Below are 16,412 nucleotides of genomic sequence, written 5' to 3'. Positions count from 1 at the left end.
GAAAACCTGCATGTCTTCATAAATCATGTGACACTTAATAATAAAAAAGAACTTCAGAACTTAAATTCAGGTATAGATATCCATGCTTTCTGATAAGCCCACTTCAGGAACATGATGTCATTTGGAGTTAGGCTGATCAGTTGCCAACAATCTACAGGTGCCCTAACTGACAAGATGGAACAATGATGATCATTTGGGCAAGACTGATAAAGGAAAGGATTCATTTTGTTAGTCACTTGAGCATGGGAACTCCTTGCTCATCAAATATTGTGGGTATATCAGCCATCTCCAGGGCACCATGTTACATGGTATTAGCCTAGGTCACTTCTCTATACCTCAGTTTTGTATAGTTGAAAAGAGGAATAATATAGTTCTGTACAGTCAGGCAGATTACTAAAATCCAGAAACAATTTGAGTTCCAAAGATGAAAAGCACTATTTAAGGACTAAGTACTTGTACTGGACATACACTTAAAGAAACCAAGGCATTTTCACAGGTGCATTCTGAGAAGTAATGTTTGTTAGTCATTTAAAAATACTCTGATGGGAAGTGAAATAGGAAAATATGGCCTGAATTTGCATTAAATCCTCATGTATTAATATGGTTTCTTAAATATGACCACAGGATATGCCTGCTTTTTTGCAGAAAGAAACCTATTAATGAAAGCCAAGGGAAAACAGTCTTCAAATGCACACAGACACAGGTCACTTCCTCTTACTTCTTTCCTATCAGTCTGAAAAGAGAGAATATTTATACTTGATCCTGACACTTTCATCTTCAGACCAGAAAGCAAATTATAAGTATTGGAAACAAGTACCTAAAAAGTAGTTCAACCACTTGTGCAGTACTTAGTCTCACTGGTTTTCTACCTCAGCTGCATATTAGAATCACTCTGGAGTTCAAAAAAAGAAATAAAAAAGCAAAAACCAAGATCGAAAATAACCAAAAAACAAACAAACAAACAAAAAAACACCTCAGATTAAGTGAACAGCCCAGTGTGGGTGGGCCCCTGGCATGCTAATGCTTTAAAGCTCCTCCACTGATTCTGATGTGCAGCCAGAGTTGAGGACTCCTCTCTATTCTATCTGTATTTTCACTCCAGGTTAGCTTTGGTCTGTCACCAGGGTTAAAGAAACCCCAAAGTGATGCTCAACCCCATCTATGCCACAACCCTAAGCTCCCACTATTTCAAATTAAAAGAGAAAATGTTTTTGGTTTGAAGAACACAGAGGACGATATGAGTTTTCCTTCTCTTTTTGTAAATGTAGACAGGGTCCATACTTCTGGCATCCGGATCTTAACTTAATCTTACTCCTTGTCTGTTCCCTAAAATAAAGGTGAAACTTTCAAAATATAATTTAAATCTAATTCTTACAGTCAATAAACCTTAAGTAAATCTACCCACACAACACAAATTTTTAAGTTTACGAAAATTAAACAAGAGTAATTTATTCAGTTTATCCTTTGCACTATCAACATCTTTGGAATTATTCACCTCCCTAATCTGCAAAGGTTCAGAAAAGAAAACATGGTGACAAAGTGGCATTTACTTAATAGATTCTAGAAAGGCTTCAGTCAAGGATTTAAATGGTTGCAATTTGTAGTTTGCCATTTCAGTAGTAAGGAGCTTAAGTAACAAAATAAATCATTACAATTTCATATACATATTTTCTTAAGTGCTAACAGATTCTTCCTCTGAGAAAAGAATCTCAGTAATAATAAAGTAACCTTTCTTTCTGAAGCCCTTCTTTAGAGGATGTTAACCTTTGCCAGGTTGATAAGAACACAGATTACTGTTGTGGAACAAAGTGAGTCAAATGCTTAGTGACCTGAGCAAAATGCTTACTTTTGCCTTGGGATAAGACCAAATTCAGCATTAAAAAAAAATGTTGCTTTGGGGCTGGGGTTGTGGCTCAGTGGTAGAGTGCTTGCCTAGCATGTGTGAGGAACTGGGTTCAATTCTCAGCACTGCTTATAAATAAGTGAAAAAAATAAAGGTCTATTAACATCTAAAAAAATTTTTTTTAAATGTTGCTTTCAGCAAGTCTCTAGTTCACCTTATACTAGTATAGTTTAGGTGGATGATATGTCTAAGTACTAAGCTTTTTGTATAGAAACCACATCACATTAGGGTTTTACTAGAATTCACTCAGTGGCACCAATAGCAGTTTCTGAGCCATGCACCACTGTAATGAAAGAGTAGGAACACTAATCATGATGGGGGCTGTGCTATTTTTCTGCTTTACCATAACTAACACCAAGCAGCAGTTTCCCCTGACAAAAGGGAAGATTTTATAAAATAGTTTGTTATTTTTTGTACCTATGACAAAAAATCTGGTTTTCTTCAAGTTGTGGTGATTAGAAAATAATCCACTAAATGAAGACCTTTACTTCCAGACTTCTATAAAATATTGCATGGTATTTAAAAAAAACACTAATGAGAAACTCATGCTTGCATCATGCTTTATGAAATTCATTTCATTTGCTATCTCCTGATATGAAAATGACCCTGTGAGTTAGAAATTAATATTCCATTTACGGAGGAGAACTGGGAGGTTCACAAGTAATACAGTTAGAAAGGAGAAACTGGGCATTCAAGTACCAAACACACATCTGCTACTCTTCTGTTCTTCACCTTGTCCAATGGCAGTGAGAATAAACAAAAGCAGTCACATAAATGAAAGGGACAGATGTGAGGTATCTCTGAGCTTCTACATCCTGCAGGTGAGAGAGAAAAGTCACAAGCAAAGCCTGCAGCTTAACACTTCTCATCTGCTCACATCCTTGAAAAGCTTTAATAGCAAAGACTGTACTTTCTAAAGGGCTCTTTCACATAGGATGTTCCAGAATTTAATTAACTAGCATTTGTGAAGTACCAGGAGATCATGGGATGAAGTATATGGAAGACATGTACATAAGTATGTGAGTAGTATTAGGAGCAATAAAGATTTTGTTTGATTTGCTAACAAAAAGAAAAAATTAGGACTGTAGAAAAAAGCAGAGAAAATGGACACTTGAAAAGGCACAGCAAAACACAAAGTGGGAAGGATTCTGTAACAAAGGGCAATGAACATCCCAACTGAAGATGTCAGATGTGCATTAACAATGAATGTACACGTTCAGAGGCCTGATCTTTGTACCTGCTTGAATTTGTATTAATTTTCTCATGGTCTTGAGTTCTTGGAGAATGGCCTGCAACGTTGACTGGCAGTTACAAGTACAGCAGTTTGATCCAACTGATGAATTCACCACTGGAAGTTCTCCTAAGCATGAAAGAAAAGAATGGCATACTCCCAACAAACAAAAACATTATAAAGAGAAGGGATCTTGATAAGATTTAAATCATGTGCAATTATTATGAAGCTGTGCCTGAGGAAATACACCCAATAATTTTCACAACCTAAATTTTGGGTCTGACTTTATCTAATTACCCAGGCTTTTGTATTATAAGGTACATGCTGTGTCACAGGTGGCAGGGCCTGCAGGAACACATGTACACAATCTACTGCCACAACAGGACTCCCTACTGTCAGACCAGTTAGTCTCAGATAACAGTACCCTAAAAGTCACTATAAACATATTCAGGCAAGTTTGCACCAAAAACAAAACAAAACAAAACAAAACAAACAAACAAACAAAAAAACTGGCTTTGAGAACAGCCTTACAAAACAATTGGTAGCTGTGTATGATATCAGAGTTCATATTAAGAATTAGGTGAAACTATTAAAAATAGTTTTAATAGTAAGCACATCATTTAAAAAATGAACTGTGAATACATAAAAAATTCTAGAATCTTTCTGCTTGGGAATGCTGGGGGTGGGGAAAGCAGGGGAGCAGAGTAGGATAGGACATCTTTTACCCATTCTCATTTTTAATAGTCCCTATAATAGTTTCTACACTATAGTTCTCTCTTGCCCCTTTTTTTTTTTTTTTTTTTGGTGCTGGGAATGGAACCCAGGGTCTTGCACCTGCTTGGCAAGCACTCTACCACTGAGCACATTCCCAGTCTCTTGTTTTATTTAATTTTTTGTTCTTTTTAGATATACATGACAGTAGAGTATATTTTGACATATTATACATACATGCCCCAGTCTCTTTTTCACTGTTTAAATTTAATATAATATTTACCTTAATAAGATTATTCTATTCTGTTTGCTTTATATATAAACAAATATCTCCCTGTTGTCTTTGGAATAAAATGGCACATTTGGCAAAGAACTCTGACTTGGGTTCCCTCCAAGGTCAATATTCACCCTGATAAAAAAGAGAAGTTTAAAAGACAGCTACCACTGGTTTTCTGATAGGTGGGTAAAGAAAGTTCTAAGGTTTTGTTCCAAATGTATGTTTTATTATACATTAAATGTAATTTAAATCACATAATATGCATTTTTCATGGGTATTATTAAAAGGTTCACTATAGAAAAACCATGAAATGCTTGAAGTTAATGTTTGAAGTAGCTCAAAACTGTAGCAAACTGACAAGTTACAACTTTAAAACTGCAAATAATTACAATGAAATACCAAAGTAGATGTACATGCAGGTGATTCTTGAGCAATGCAGGGTTTAGGGGAACTGACAACTGTGCAGTTGAAAATTTTGTTATAACATTTCTTCTAACTTTTTTTTTGGTACCGGGGATTGAACTCAGGGGCACTCAACCACTGAGCCATATCCCCAGCCCTATTTTGTATTTTATTTAGAGACAGGGTATTGCTGAGTTGCTTAGTCTCTCACCTTTGCTGAGGCTGGCTTTGAACTTGCAATCCTTCTGCCTCAGTCTCCTGAGCCACTGGGATTATAGGCCTGTGCCACTGCACCCAGCTCCCTTGGACTTTTGACTCCCCACAGTAGCAACAGGAGGCTGCTACAAAATTATGCCAATAGTATAGTATGTATTACAGTTAATTTTATGCAATTATGATTTAATACTGCATCTTTACATTTGCTTACATTTCTTTCAACTGTAAATGAAGACATGTAGTGTCGTACAGTGTTTGTGTGCATCAGTTTTGATAAATTTTAATTTTTTATAATGCAGGTATGTTTATTTTATGGTAGCAAGTTACAAAATAGACTATTCCCTACAATTATATTTTTTATGCATTCATGATGTATCTGCCTTTTCTTAATTGTTTTGCTATCTGCAGGCTACTAAGTTTAGCTGCAAGTCTTCTCATATTGTTGCAAATCTCAAAAAAAGTCCTCCTGCAAGTGGACTTGCACAGTTCAAACCTATGTTATTTAAGGGTCAATTGTACAACGCATTATTACTGAAAGAATTTGAGCAATAAACACAAAAAGATCTATTTTCAAACTGATATGGAGAAATTTATGTAACTTTTATTACAGTAATAACATTTTCCAAAGCAAATCCACCATCCTTGTTGTGTATCAGAAAGCAGAACTCTTGGTGCCCCAAAATTGCCTATGTTAGGTTCACCAACTTCATATATACTGAAGGACATTTTATTTCTCTTATTGTCTCTTCCATGGCAGTAGTTGGGAGGGCTTTATAAAATATTCTTAGACACTATTCTAAATACTATCTTTATCAGTGGAAGAGGACAAAACCAACACTTCTCAGTTCATTATACATCATTTTCTAATTTTAAAGAGAATTCACTTTTTATTTGCGTGGAGCAGTCTTTAATGAGCCATCTCCCTCTAATCTGAAAGCATACCCACAAGTGAACCTGGCATTGGCTTATGTAATAATGAGAGGGAAAAAAGACACTGTGTATCTTTGGGGTCCCTCGCTCCCTCATCAGTGTCCCAGGATGGTTTTCCATGTCCTTAAACTGGGTAAGAATTGTGTTTAAAAAAAAATTCAAAACAGTTCTCTTTCTTGAAGGATATCATGAAATGAAAATAATGAAAAAAAATGCTTAACTTTTCGAGGAAATAAAAAATACCTTTTATATTTCCCTTGTTCTTTTTGTAAAAAACTATATAGCTACACATCTATATAAAACTCATAAACAAATAACATCCAATGTCACTGGATGGAAAATTAATATGAACAAGAAAAGCATCAATTTTTTTCCTTAAGCTCTAAGAAAAATTATTTTTCTTAACAATTAAGGACTTTAAGGAAATTTTACTTTAAAGGAATACTTTTCAGTGCTAATGAAGCAAGTTATAAAATATGGGTCCTGTGATTCAACACTGGAGTGGGGTTAACAGGGGAGTCACATAAGATGCTAAGTTATCGGTCTCCCTCTCATCATTTCTCACCGACAAAGAAACATGAAGAAGGAAGCAAAAGGCTACATTAATAATACACCAGATGACCAGGAAGCTTTGTCTAGTGATAAAGTAGAGCTTTTGTAGCAATAACATCTGTTTATCAACAGACAATTGCTTTAATTTCTTAAAGGGCTGAAACTTCTAGGAAATCTTCACATCTAACACAGCACCTCTATCTTCCCTGATTCTTAGTTCTGAGTTTTTTTAATACACTTTTTTCTTTATGTCTTCCCTGTCTTTTAAAACAACTCCGTGAAGGTGGGTGACTAAAGTGGGGTTTAATAAACTGATTTCAAAAAACAGACTGAATATTTAGAAATAATACAAGCCAGGATAAATCCCCCAAGTGCACTCTGAATGACTGATGGCAATCATACCGTTGGAGTTTGCAGTGGTGTGGGGCTGACTCTGGAAGGTTCTAGAACGGGTGCCATACTGCCCTGAGAACTGCCCGCTTTGGGGTGGTAGCTCATTCCACACACCACGTGAAGAATGGAGGCTCTGTGGGGCCTCAGCAGGGGAGTTCAAACGCTGAGGCCAGGCTAAATCCAAATCCTGGGGCTCTTCTTTTAGTTTTTCTCCTTCTTTGCCAACACGCTGATATATCCTCCCAGTGCTGTCATTCAGTAATCTTCTCATCCCTGTAATTTGTTTTTTAATTTCCATGCCTTCATCTCCTAATGGAAACAGAGCCAAAGTTAGCACTTTAAATTAATAAAAAAAAAATCCAAAAATAAAAACCCTAAATAAAACAATGCTTATTTGGAAGTGGAGCCCATAAACTTAAGTAATTCATAAAAATTAAAGGCAGGAGATATGGCTATGGTCTAAAGACATTGATCATAGTTCTGACGCATCTCATTTTAATCTCTTTCTGGCCAAGTTCTCTTATGAAAAGAGGTTTCCTTAGTGAGCGTCATTGGGAGTAAACTTTCAAATCCCTCTTTGGAAGCATTTTCTGAGTGAGGGTGTCATGTCATAAGTAAACTGACTGAAACAGACAACCAAGGATAGGACTAGAAGGTTAGAGTCCTAGGCTTAGCCACAACCATCCACATGCTCCTATGTTAACCTCAGCAGGCAGGTGCCAAAACAAAGAAGAATGCATGCTATCCATTGGGATGCAGCTTTTTGAGAATGGGCTGCATAGCGCACCAGGAGTGCTACTGTCAGCAGATGTCCTTCAGGATGACACACTGCTGGTGGAGACATCACCTTCAAAGTGGATAACAGGAGACAGAGATACAGGGAGTATCAGCATGGAAAGCAGGGAGGCTTTGTCCTTCTAGTGTTCAGACTCATCACATCAGCCAGGGGATGTCCCAGGGATCCCTGACCACTCCAGGTAACTGGCTACAGGAGCATCAAAAGGGCGTAAGTCAAGCCTCCTTGCTCTGTCCAAATACACTACCACCTTCACTGCATACAACAGTTAACAGACTAAACCTCACTTCACCTATACTGACTTTTAAAATTATTATAAAACACAACTAACATAAAATTTATCATCTGAATCATTTTAAGTGTATAGTTTGTAGAGTTAAGGGTATTTACACTGTGGTACAACCAATCTCATCTTTTTTTCCAGTGACTTATTAAGATTCTTTTTCCCTCAGGGAATTTTTTACATAAGGTATCTATACTGGATTGCAACGCTTAATAAATATTACCTAAAGAGGACTGCAAAATCATATGGATACAAAATATTTTCTACCAATATTATTATTAGAGGATATTATAATCTATTAGGAGTTATTTCAAAATACTAACCCAGGGTCTTGCTCATGCTTGTCAAGTGCTCTATCCCTGAGCTACATCTTAGCTATGTATTATCTTCTTGAACTATGCAAAAAGCCAGTATCCTTGCAGAAATCAAGAAAAATTTTTCCTCTGAGAATTAAAAGTCTTAACACTGATACCTATATACATTCATGCAGTCATACTATTAAATGTTTGAAATTTAAACTACAGAAAAAGGTCAAAAGAAAGCGTCCACCAGGAAAAAACAGCTCTCGCAAATTAACATATAATATGATATTTTAATGCACTTAGCTTCATATAAACTAGATTTCTCTACAGAACTGGTAGTTGAATAACCCAGGTATTTTGCATTATCTAGTTATATATTTATTAATGTATGTATTACATTACTGGATACTATATGAGGAACTTTTACATCCTATTTTGAAATAAATTTCTTCATATTTTTTTGGAGTGCTGGTGATCAAACCCAGGAACTTGCTCATGCTAACCACATACTCTAACATTAAGCGACATCCTCAGCCCCTCCAATTTTTAAAAAATTCTAATTAATAAGAATTCTGTCTTTAATATTGAACACTGATGAATAAAGAAAAAACACAGATTCCTAAACTTGCAAAAATGCAGCAGGTGTTTCCAGAAGGGCTCCCAAGGGAATTCTGGAAAAAGTCTACAGGTAAATGTGGTAATTTCAGCATCTAAACACATACTTTCCTGGCTAGTTAACAGAACAATATGGGCAAGAGGAAACATCTTTCCTATGTGGTTTCCACCCTCAACCCTCTTGGTTAGGTTGGTCACAATGCAGGGAAGGGGTGTATAGGCTGGTCTTCACTGGCACAAGCCAGTGGCTGACTCTCCTCTCCTCTTGCTTGGGCTCCCTGTAAATACACAGGTTCTTGAGCCAGTGTCAGCTTACTTTTGCACACTGATCCCATGCATCACAGGAAAATGGATACGTCTCTTGACCAACGTTCCACATCTGCTCTGAGGATAGAATTCTATGATAAAGTGCTACCATTATGAAAAAGATGAAAGTCACAAGAATTGCAAAACCTTCTAAGTTTAGTCTTGAAGTTCTAGAACTTAAGCCTATAAAAATTACAAGACTGAAAATGCAACTTGAGTTTTGCATAACTTTCATATTTTCATGTTGATGATCAGACTCTGAAGCTGCAGGAAGAGATGAGGAAAGAAGACAACAGGTATAAAGGAAGAGTCTGGTGGTGGGTGGGTTGCTCCTACAGGGTACAGAAACATGTCTTCTAAAGGCAAAACAAAAAAGTCATGACTTGTGGGGACCAAGGAGGGAGAAGCAGAGCTGTGAAAGAAGATGGCAGAAGGCTAGAAGCAAGGATGACTGATGTCACAAGGAAAGAGCCCAGGGTCTATGCTGCTGCAAGACATTTTTAAAGGACAGAAAATAGAAAACTGCAATAGTTGCATAAGTCTCTTCTGAGAGGAAAGTCAAGAGATTGTGGAGAAGGCTGAAAAAAGGGTGGTTGGGGAAATTTTCTTAAAGGAGACAGGCTGGACTTCTGTAGAGCACAACTGGACATTCAGGAATGCCTTTAGGCCTAATAGAATCATATTTCCTTTAGCCAAGGAAGGAGGGAGGAGCTGAGGCCATCACCAGAGTAGAGGAAGTTCTGACACTCAGATCCCTATGCAGGGACTGGTGGGCTTTTGGCAGAGAGAAGGGCTTTGGCACATTTGGGACAGAGGGGGCAGGGGTTAGATGCAACCCAAAAACTAAAGCAGGGAATCACAAAAAACCTGAGTCAACCTACTAAACTGGGGGTAGTGGGTGCTCAAAACAGACAAATAGGCTGAGGCTTAGAAGTTCAGACAACAGATGTTAGTTGGTACAATAGGAAGGTTGGGCTGGTACTCCTGAGACCTGTACTCACTTCTCAACTGTACTGCCTTGTCACTAACAATGAGGTAAGACACTCAGTATTCTCAGACTTCAGTTTCCTGAATATGAAGGGAAGGTTTGAACCAGATCCATGCTACAAATAACCTTTGAGGTATGCAGAAGCAGCTAGGAGGGCTACAGGTTTTCAAAGTTTTCAACGTGTTAATTGAGCACCTAATGCCTCTAAAAGTCACATTCGTCCTCAGAAAAAGGGTTATTCTAATACAGTGGAGGCCATGATTTTCAAAAAATGGCAGAAAGCATACAAGACAGATTTGAAGTATTAGATGACTTCTATATGTCTTTCCAGTTTTAATTAGTCATTGTCTTCTCTCCATATAGATATCTGGAAAAGGAAATTCCTGGGAGCAAGGAGCTGTCTAGAGCAATAGAAGTCTAGAGAGAACCCTGATCACTTTTCTTAATTTCTTTCCAAGCCTATCTAGGTATTCACTTACAGTCAACTCCACAAGGCAAAATATGCTTAGGAAAAGCAATTGAAAAAAAAAAAATCTTACTCTAACAGAACTGTGCCATGTGGCTATGTTATTGGTCAAACAACCTTGACTGAATTATTCTCAGAGTTTAGTACCCATACTCCATGGACAAGGTCTAGAAAAGAATGGAGGCTGAATTCTACTCTTCACTAAATTTCAATATCATATTAGATCATTTTCCTTTACAAAAAGAATTTCTATGATATATAGTTTTGAACCATGTGATAAGTATGATGGCAAGATACAGTCTTCTTTCACTTGGTCACTACCCGGGACCTGACTATTCACAGTCTACGGTGATGAAAGAATGAGATGGTAGCATATAACATACAGAGTGTGGTTGTACATAAACATTGTACATCTGTCTATATGTGCTTTCTTGTTGCGAAGATGCGTGAAGAACAGTCACTGTTTCCTTGCCCTACAAATGACCTGGTGTTGATGTACAGCAGGCATTCCATAAACCTTAAGTAATATGAAAGAAATGGCTTATTAAATACAGAATGAAGACCAGTAGAATAAGTGTAACACTAAGGTAATAAACAAACAATATATCAACAGGAAAGAATGAAAAGGTACCAGAAATAAATTATTCAACATACATTCACTGAGCACCTTCCATGTTTCAGAGATACAAAGATCATCAGGTACAAAATGAAAGGTACTCTCCTCCAAATCTCCCAATATCTTTTACCCAAATCTCTTTATATTGATCTATTGCTCTGAAAAATGAACCTTATTCTCCCCAGCCTATTGACCCTTATCTCTTTTAACCATGTGCCTGGAAACTAGTTAGTAGATTGCCCTACCATTTGCACACACTTTCTGCTTCCTTCCTTGAGCTAAAACACGACTCTTCCCAGAGGATGCTGCTTTCCCTGCAGCTCCCCTGCATGAGTGTTTTGCACTATGATCAGATACATCCTTTACAAAAACAGTTCTGACAAAAACTGGTGTGGAGACAGAAATTCAGTAGAATATTACTGAATAGTCTACCTGGCAATGACAGTCTTTATCAGGATTTGTGAGGGGAGCAGGAGTGGAGAGAAAATGAAAAGACGACTTGGAAGGAGTTTAATCAAATGGGTATGGTGATTAGTGGGGATGGGTGGATGGGAGTGGGGAAGAAGAATCAATGAAAGATAATTCCAAAGTTTCCAGCTCAGGTGACCACTACAGTTGTCAAAGAATCGGAAAAAAGAAAGAGCCATGGGATATAATGAGCCTCACTATTTTGCGTATGGTGCTGAGGACTGAACCTACATGCTAAGCACACATTCTACCACTGAGGTGCACCCCAGCCCCATGAGTTTTGTTTTGATAAAGAAAACCTGAATAACAATCAACACTTGGAAATGCAACTGTGGGGTACATAGTTGACCATGAAGCAGTACTCCCTTAACTGGTTCACCCCTCTGGATTGAGTAAGCCTCTAAGGGTCACTAACAATTCCAGGAACCAGAGGATGCCTCCCAGGGAGCTATGCCTTCGTTTGTTTCCAAGATGGCAAGGTGAGTCAAATGTATCCTTCTAAAACTCCCAATCCTGAGGCAAGTTATAAGCATCACTCCTCATTCTGCCTGATCCAATATCATAGCACTTCCCTGGGGTACCATGCTAAGGGACTTATCTTAGAATGGACTGATGGAATTGTAAAGAACTGGGGTACAAGCCTTGCATTACACTCAGCATTAGTCAAACTTGTATCATACCATCATGACTAGTTTTGTCCTATTTTAAAGAGGTCATGGAGAAACTTAAGGAGAAAATGAAAATTCCAACAAAAGTGATTAAAGGAACAAGGTAAAGTAAAAGAAGTTGAGTTGTTTCCCTAAGAAATAAATGGCTATTGAGTGATTTAATTATCTTGAAATATTCTATGGAGTATTATGAGTAGGACATTGTTCTTTACCAACAAGGAGAAAACAGATTGAAAATGTAGTTTCCAGCTGGAGAGTAGGCAACAGATGGCCTTAAGAACTGCCCTTCCAGTTCATAAAAGCTAGCATCAGAGTGCAGAAGTGTCTGCACAAGAGGTGACAATGTTTTTTGCTGGTGATGATGAAAATGTTCTGAAACTGGACAGTGGTGGTTGCATAAAGCTGTGAGTGTACTTTTCAAAAGAACACATTACAACTCCTTGAGTTTATCAGATAATGGCATGTTAAGGTAAACAGAAAGAAGTTGAGTTTATCAGTGGGAAATAATAAGAGGACCAGGATTATGCTATATGGTCTACAATATTTCCTCTCAAAAATCAGCAGAAGCTGGCCATGTTGTAGGAAAAATTGAGCTATAGCTTGTTAAATGCTAGCAATGAGGAAAGGGCAAGAAAAAGGACACAGGGCCTTCAAGCCCAGGGTACAGTTTTCTTCACAAATCTCAATGAGTTTAGAAGAAAAGGAATGTGAAGTAGCTCTGTGCTAAGGGAGGACCTGAGGTTGACACATCAATTCCAGACCTATGCTGATGTTTTAAGGTCCCAACTGGCAGCCTTCAGTGATAGTGGCCATGTTTACAAGCAACATGCAAGACTGGGATTCTAACTCAGCAAAAAGATGGTCTGAAAAGCAGCAGTCCATGAAACAGATCAACAGTTTTCCAAGTGAACCCTTTTTTCTTTCAAATATATTTATTTATCAATGGACTTTTATTTATTTCTTTATATGCAGTGCTGAGGATCAAACCCAGGCAAAACACATTGCCAGGCAAGTGCTCTACGACTGAGCTACAAACCCCAGCCCTGTGAACCCTTTTTTCAGATGCGATCTTAGTGAAACCCCAATAAGTAAGAGCAAACCTCTGTTAGAGAGGGTGTGCCAGAACCCAGATTCCTGAAACTGTCCTTGGAATATATTCAAGAATTTCAAGGGCTCCATACAACATAGTCTAAATGCTACTGGGAAGGAAAGAGGCAAAGAAGTGGCTATGGAATCATTTAATTGGTTGACTGCAATATTATGAAAAGAAACATCTAGACAGCAATTATGTTGCCATATTTGTGTACCCTATTACACTGCAAATTGTAGGTGAGAAATAATTAAGCATCCCAGAGCATCTATATTTAGAGGACAATTGAGTTCCTTTCAAACCTATTTAGGTATATCAAGTTCATGCACCCATTCAACACGTTTATTATACTACTACTAAATATGAAGTGTGACCCCCCCCAAAAAAGAAATGTAAGATAGGAGTCTCTTCCCTTCAGGAGCTTACAGTCCAGCATGGGAGACAAGATGAATGCACAAACAAGTCTAGGAGAGGGCCTAAATGAGCAAAGGAAGACAAAATGAAGCAAAAAACAGCTGTTCAAAGTGGGCGTCATGCTGTTTCCAACTTTCCTCTCGAAGAACATCGAAGGACAAAGGAGAATAAATATCTATGAGATGCATGGGGCAAAGTCCCAGGAAGAAAATTAGCAACAATAATTTTCTTTGATGTTCTTATGCTTTATCTTAAAAAGCAAATGCAAGTATTATACTATACTGTTTCTGTGTTTAATTTTAAAACAGCAGCCACCCACCAAGATGAGCAGTTTCCCCACAAACCCTGAACAACTCTGGGTACCCACAGTTACACATCTGCCAAATGAAAAAGCACAGGGCAGTGGGAGGGTAGGCTGGGCCATGACAGAGGGGAGGGCCGGTGGTTGTCAGTCGGCTTTGCACTGTCACCAGCAGCACTCTCTAGGAATACACTTTCAGTGTCCATGATGAAAAGGATAAAACCATGGTAATCTATGACAAATGCCTCAGAGATCATGAGGTACAAGTGTTTCAAGAGTTAAGGAGAGGAGCAGATCATCTTAAACTGGGAAGTTTATATACAGTTTCATGAAGATGTCAGATCTGAGGAGACCAATAAAAGGTGCTACTCTTTCCATGGACACTCTGGGGAGGAGGAAAGAGGGAAGAGCACTGAAGAAAGCCTGAGGGCAGAGAAAAACCAAGTGGGCAGCGGGAATAAGCTAACTTAGCTGGAGAGAAGGCAATGAATGGTGAAAAGTCAAAAACAGAAGGACCTTGACTTCTTCTGCAAGTGACAGGAAATCAATGAAGGTTTTCTGTAAGAGAATGATATAACACAATTAGAACTAGCCAGATAATCCAGAGGTTATCTATTTACCTCTCCCTCAAATATTCTTATATTGTAGAAAATGAAGTTTTATTTTTAATAAATAAAGCGTGGTTGCTCAATCTTCCTCTGGTGAGTATATTCTGTCCTCCATTAACATGACTAGATCTGAAACCACCGCTTTGAGGAGTGTTCAAGAATAATCAAATCAGTTAAAAACCCAAATACATGGAAGAGGTCTTATAAATAACAACAAGAAATACTAAAACAATGGAAAATTAGGCAGAGGACACAAACATGTAATTCATAAGAGAATTAAGTGATCAACAATAAATGATAACCCTTATGTTCCTAATTATTAATGTATTGAAAATTAATATGACAAATACTATAGATTTATAAGATCCATTTTGGTGAAGATACAGGGTTATAGTCACACTCGTATGCTATGGATAGGCATGTAGTCTGGCAAAACCTTTTGGAGTGGAATTTGGTGATTGCATTTATAGGAATCTATCCTACAGCAATACTCCAACAAGTTCCCATGACATATGTACAAGGATATTCACTGCATGTTCCCATGACATATGTACAAGGATATTCACTGCAGCAGCATCTTACTAGGGAAACCTGGAAACACCCCCAACCTTTGTCAAAAGAACATTAGATAAATGATAATTCTACTAGTAGAATGAAATTACAGTGCATCGTTATATATCTATAAAGAGTGAAACAGACTCTTGCATGATAATTTGAAAGTATATGAAAGCTGATATCATGGTTATTTTATTCTTCACTACTGTATACCTGGGTATAAGTCTGCCTGGCTTAAACTAGAACTTCAATGTAAGTGAAATAAATGCAAATTCAGTTAAGTGAAAAAAGTTGCAAAGCATTATAAAGTTTAATTTCATTTTCTCTTTTTGTAATACATACATACACAACATATTTTATAAATAATGTCATTAACACTGAGAGTGTGATTAAGAAGGGAAATTAAACTTTTTAGCTCACACACCTTGTTTTCAACTTCACAAATCTTAACTTTGAATATGGTTTTGAAATGAATATATATTACTTTTTCTAAAGTTAAGTATAAAACAACTGGTACTGACAGTACTGACAGTATGGACATAAAACCAACTTGATGAAGTTGGGCAGGTATGACCAACAGATGGCTAGAGAGAACAGGAAAGAAATCTATGAAAGGATGCTGAGATGTAGCATATTCTGCAACCACTGGAATACATGCCTAGGATGTTCTCTTCAAAGTCATTATAAGTTGTGTGTTTTTAAAAAAGAATTTGGATGGTTAAATACAGTGGTGCATGCCTGTAATCCCAGGTCCTTGGGAGGCTGAAGCAGGAAGATTGCAATTTTGAGGCCAGTCTCAGCAACTTAGACCCTGTATCATAATAAAAAAATAAATAAAAGGGCTGGGGATATAGCTCAGTTGGTAGAGTGCTTGCCTCGCATGTACAAGGCCCTGGGTTCAATCCCCAGAACCACCATGAATAAATAAATAAATAAATAAATAAATAAATAAATAAATAGGGCTGTGTTGTAACCCAGCAGTAGAACACCCTTGGGTTCATTCCCTAGTACCACATACGCAAAAGAATTTTGGATATATTTGTGAGGGGAAGGCTAAAGCTACCTAGTTACTTACTACGTCCATGACCCTCTGGCAAGCACTCTGCCTACACTTAATTCTGAGAACACCTAAGAGTACCCAACTCGGGTGCATACATTTTACCAAGGAGGAAACACATGTGCATTTAGAGATCTGAACTGGATGCATCAGGCTCCTAGATCCATATGCTTCACTACTCTTATCAAATCTGCTCAAGTAACTAGCTGAAAGGCAGCAGGGGCTCCATTCAGGAGACAATCAAGTTGTGGTGAGTCCAGGGAA

General features: G+C 37.7%; 1 protein-coding gene across 10 annotated transcripts in view; it reads right to left on the bottom strand.

Moving 5' to 3' along the window:
• The window catches only part of Bend7 (BEN domain containing 7), a 111,868-nt gene that overhangs the window by 78,911 nt on the left and 16,545 nt on the right, over positions 1 to 16,412 (bottom strand). For 9 of the 10 annotated variants that reach the window (XR_007104317.1, XM_047520530.1, XM_047520526.1 and 6 more), the window contains 2 exons: positions 6,625 to 6,924; positions 3,141 to 3,263 (listed from right to left, as the gene is read on the bottom strand). Coding sequence is in view for 9 of the 10 variants with exons in the window: in XM_047520530.1 (XP_047376486.1) it covers positions 3,141 to 3,263; positions 6,625 to 6,924 (423 nt within the window). In the remaining variant the exon portion in view is untranslated. Of the gene's footprint in view, positions 1 to 3,140; positions 3,264 to 6,624; positions 6,925 to 14,444; positions 14,487 to 16,412 lie in introns of all 10 variants that reach the window. The other variant, XM_047520531.1, reaches the window with a different exon arrangement.

The sequence above is a fragment of the Sciurus carolinensis genome, chromosome 12 (genome assembly GCF_902686445.1).
Source record: "Sciurus carolinensis chromosome 12, mSciCar1.2, whole genome shotgun sequence".
In the NCBI taxonomy this organism is placed as follows: domain Eukaryota; kingdom Metazoa; phylum Chordata; class Mammalia; order Rodentia; family Sciuridae; genus Sciurus; species Sciurus carolinensis.
This window is presented reverse-complemented; position numbering and strand designations above follow the sequence as displayed.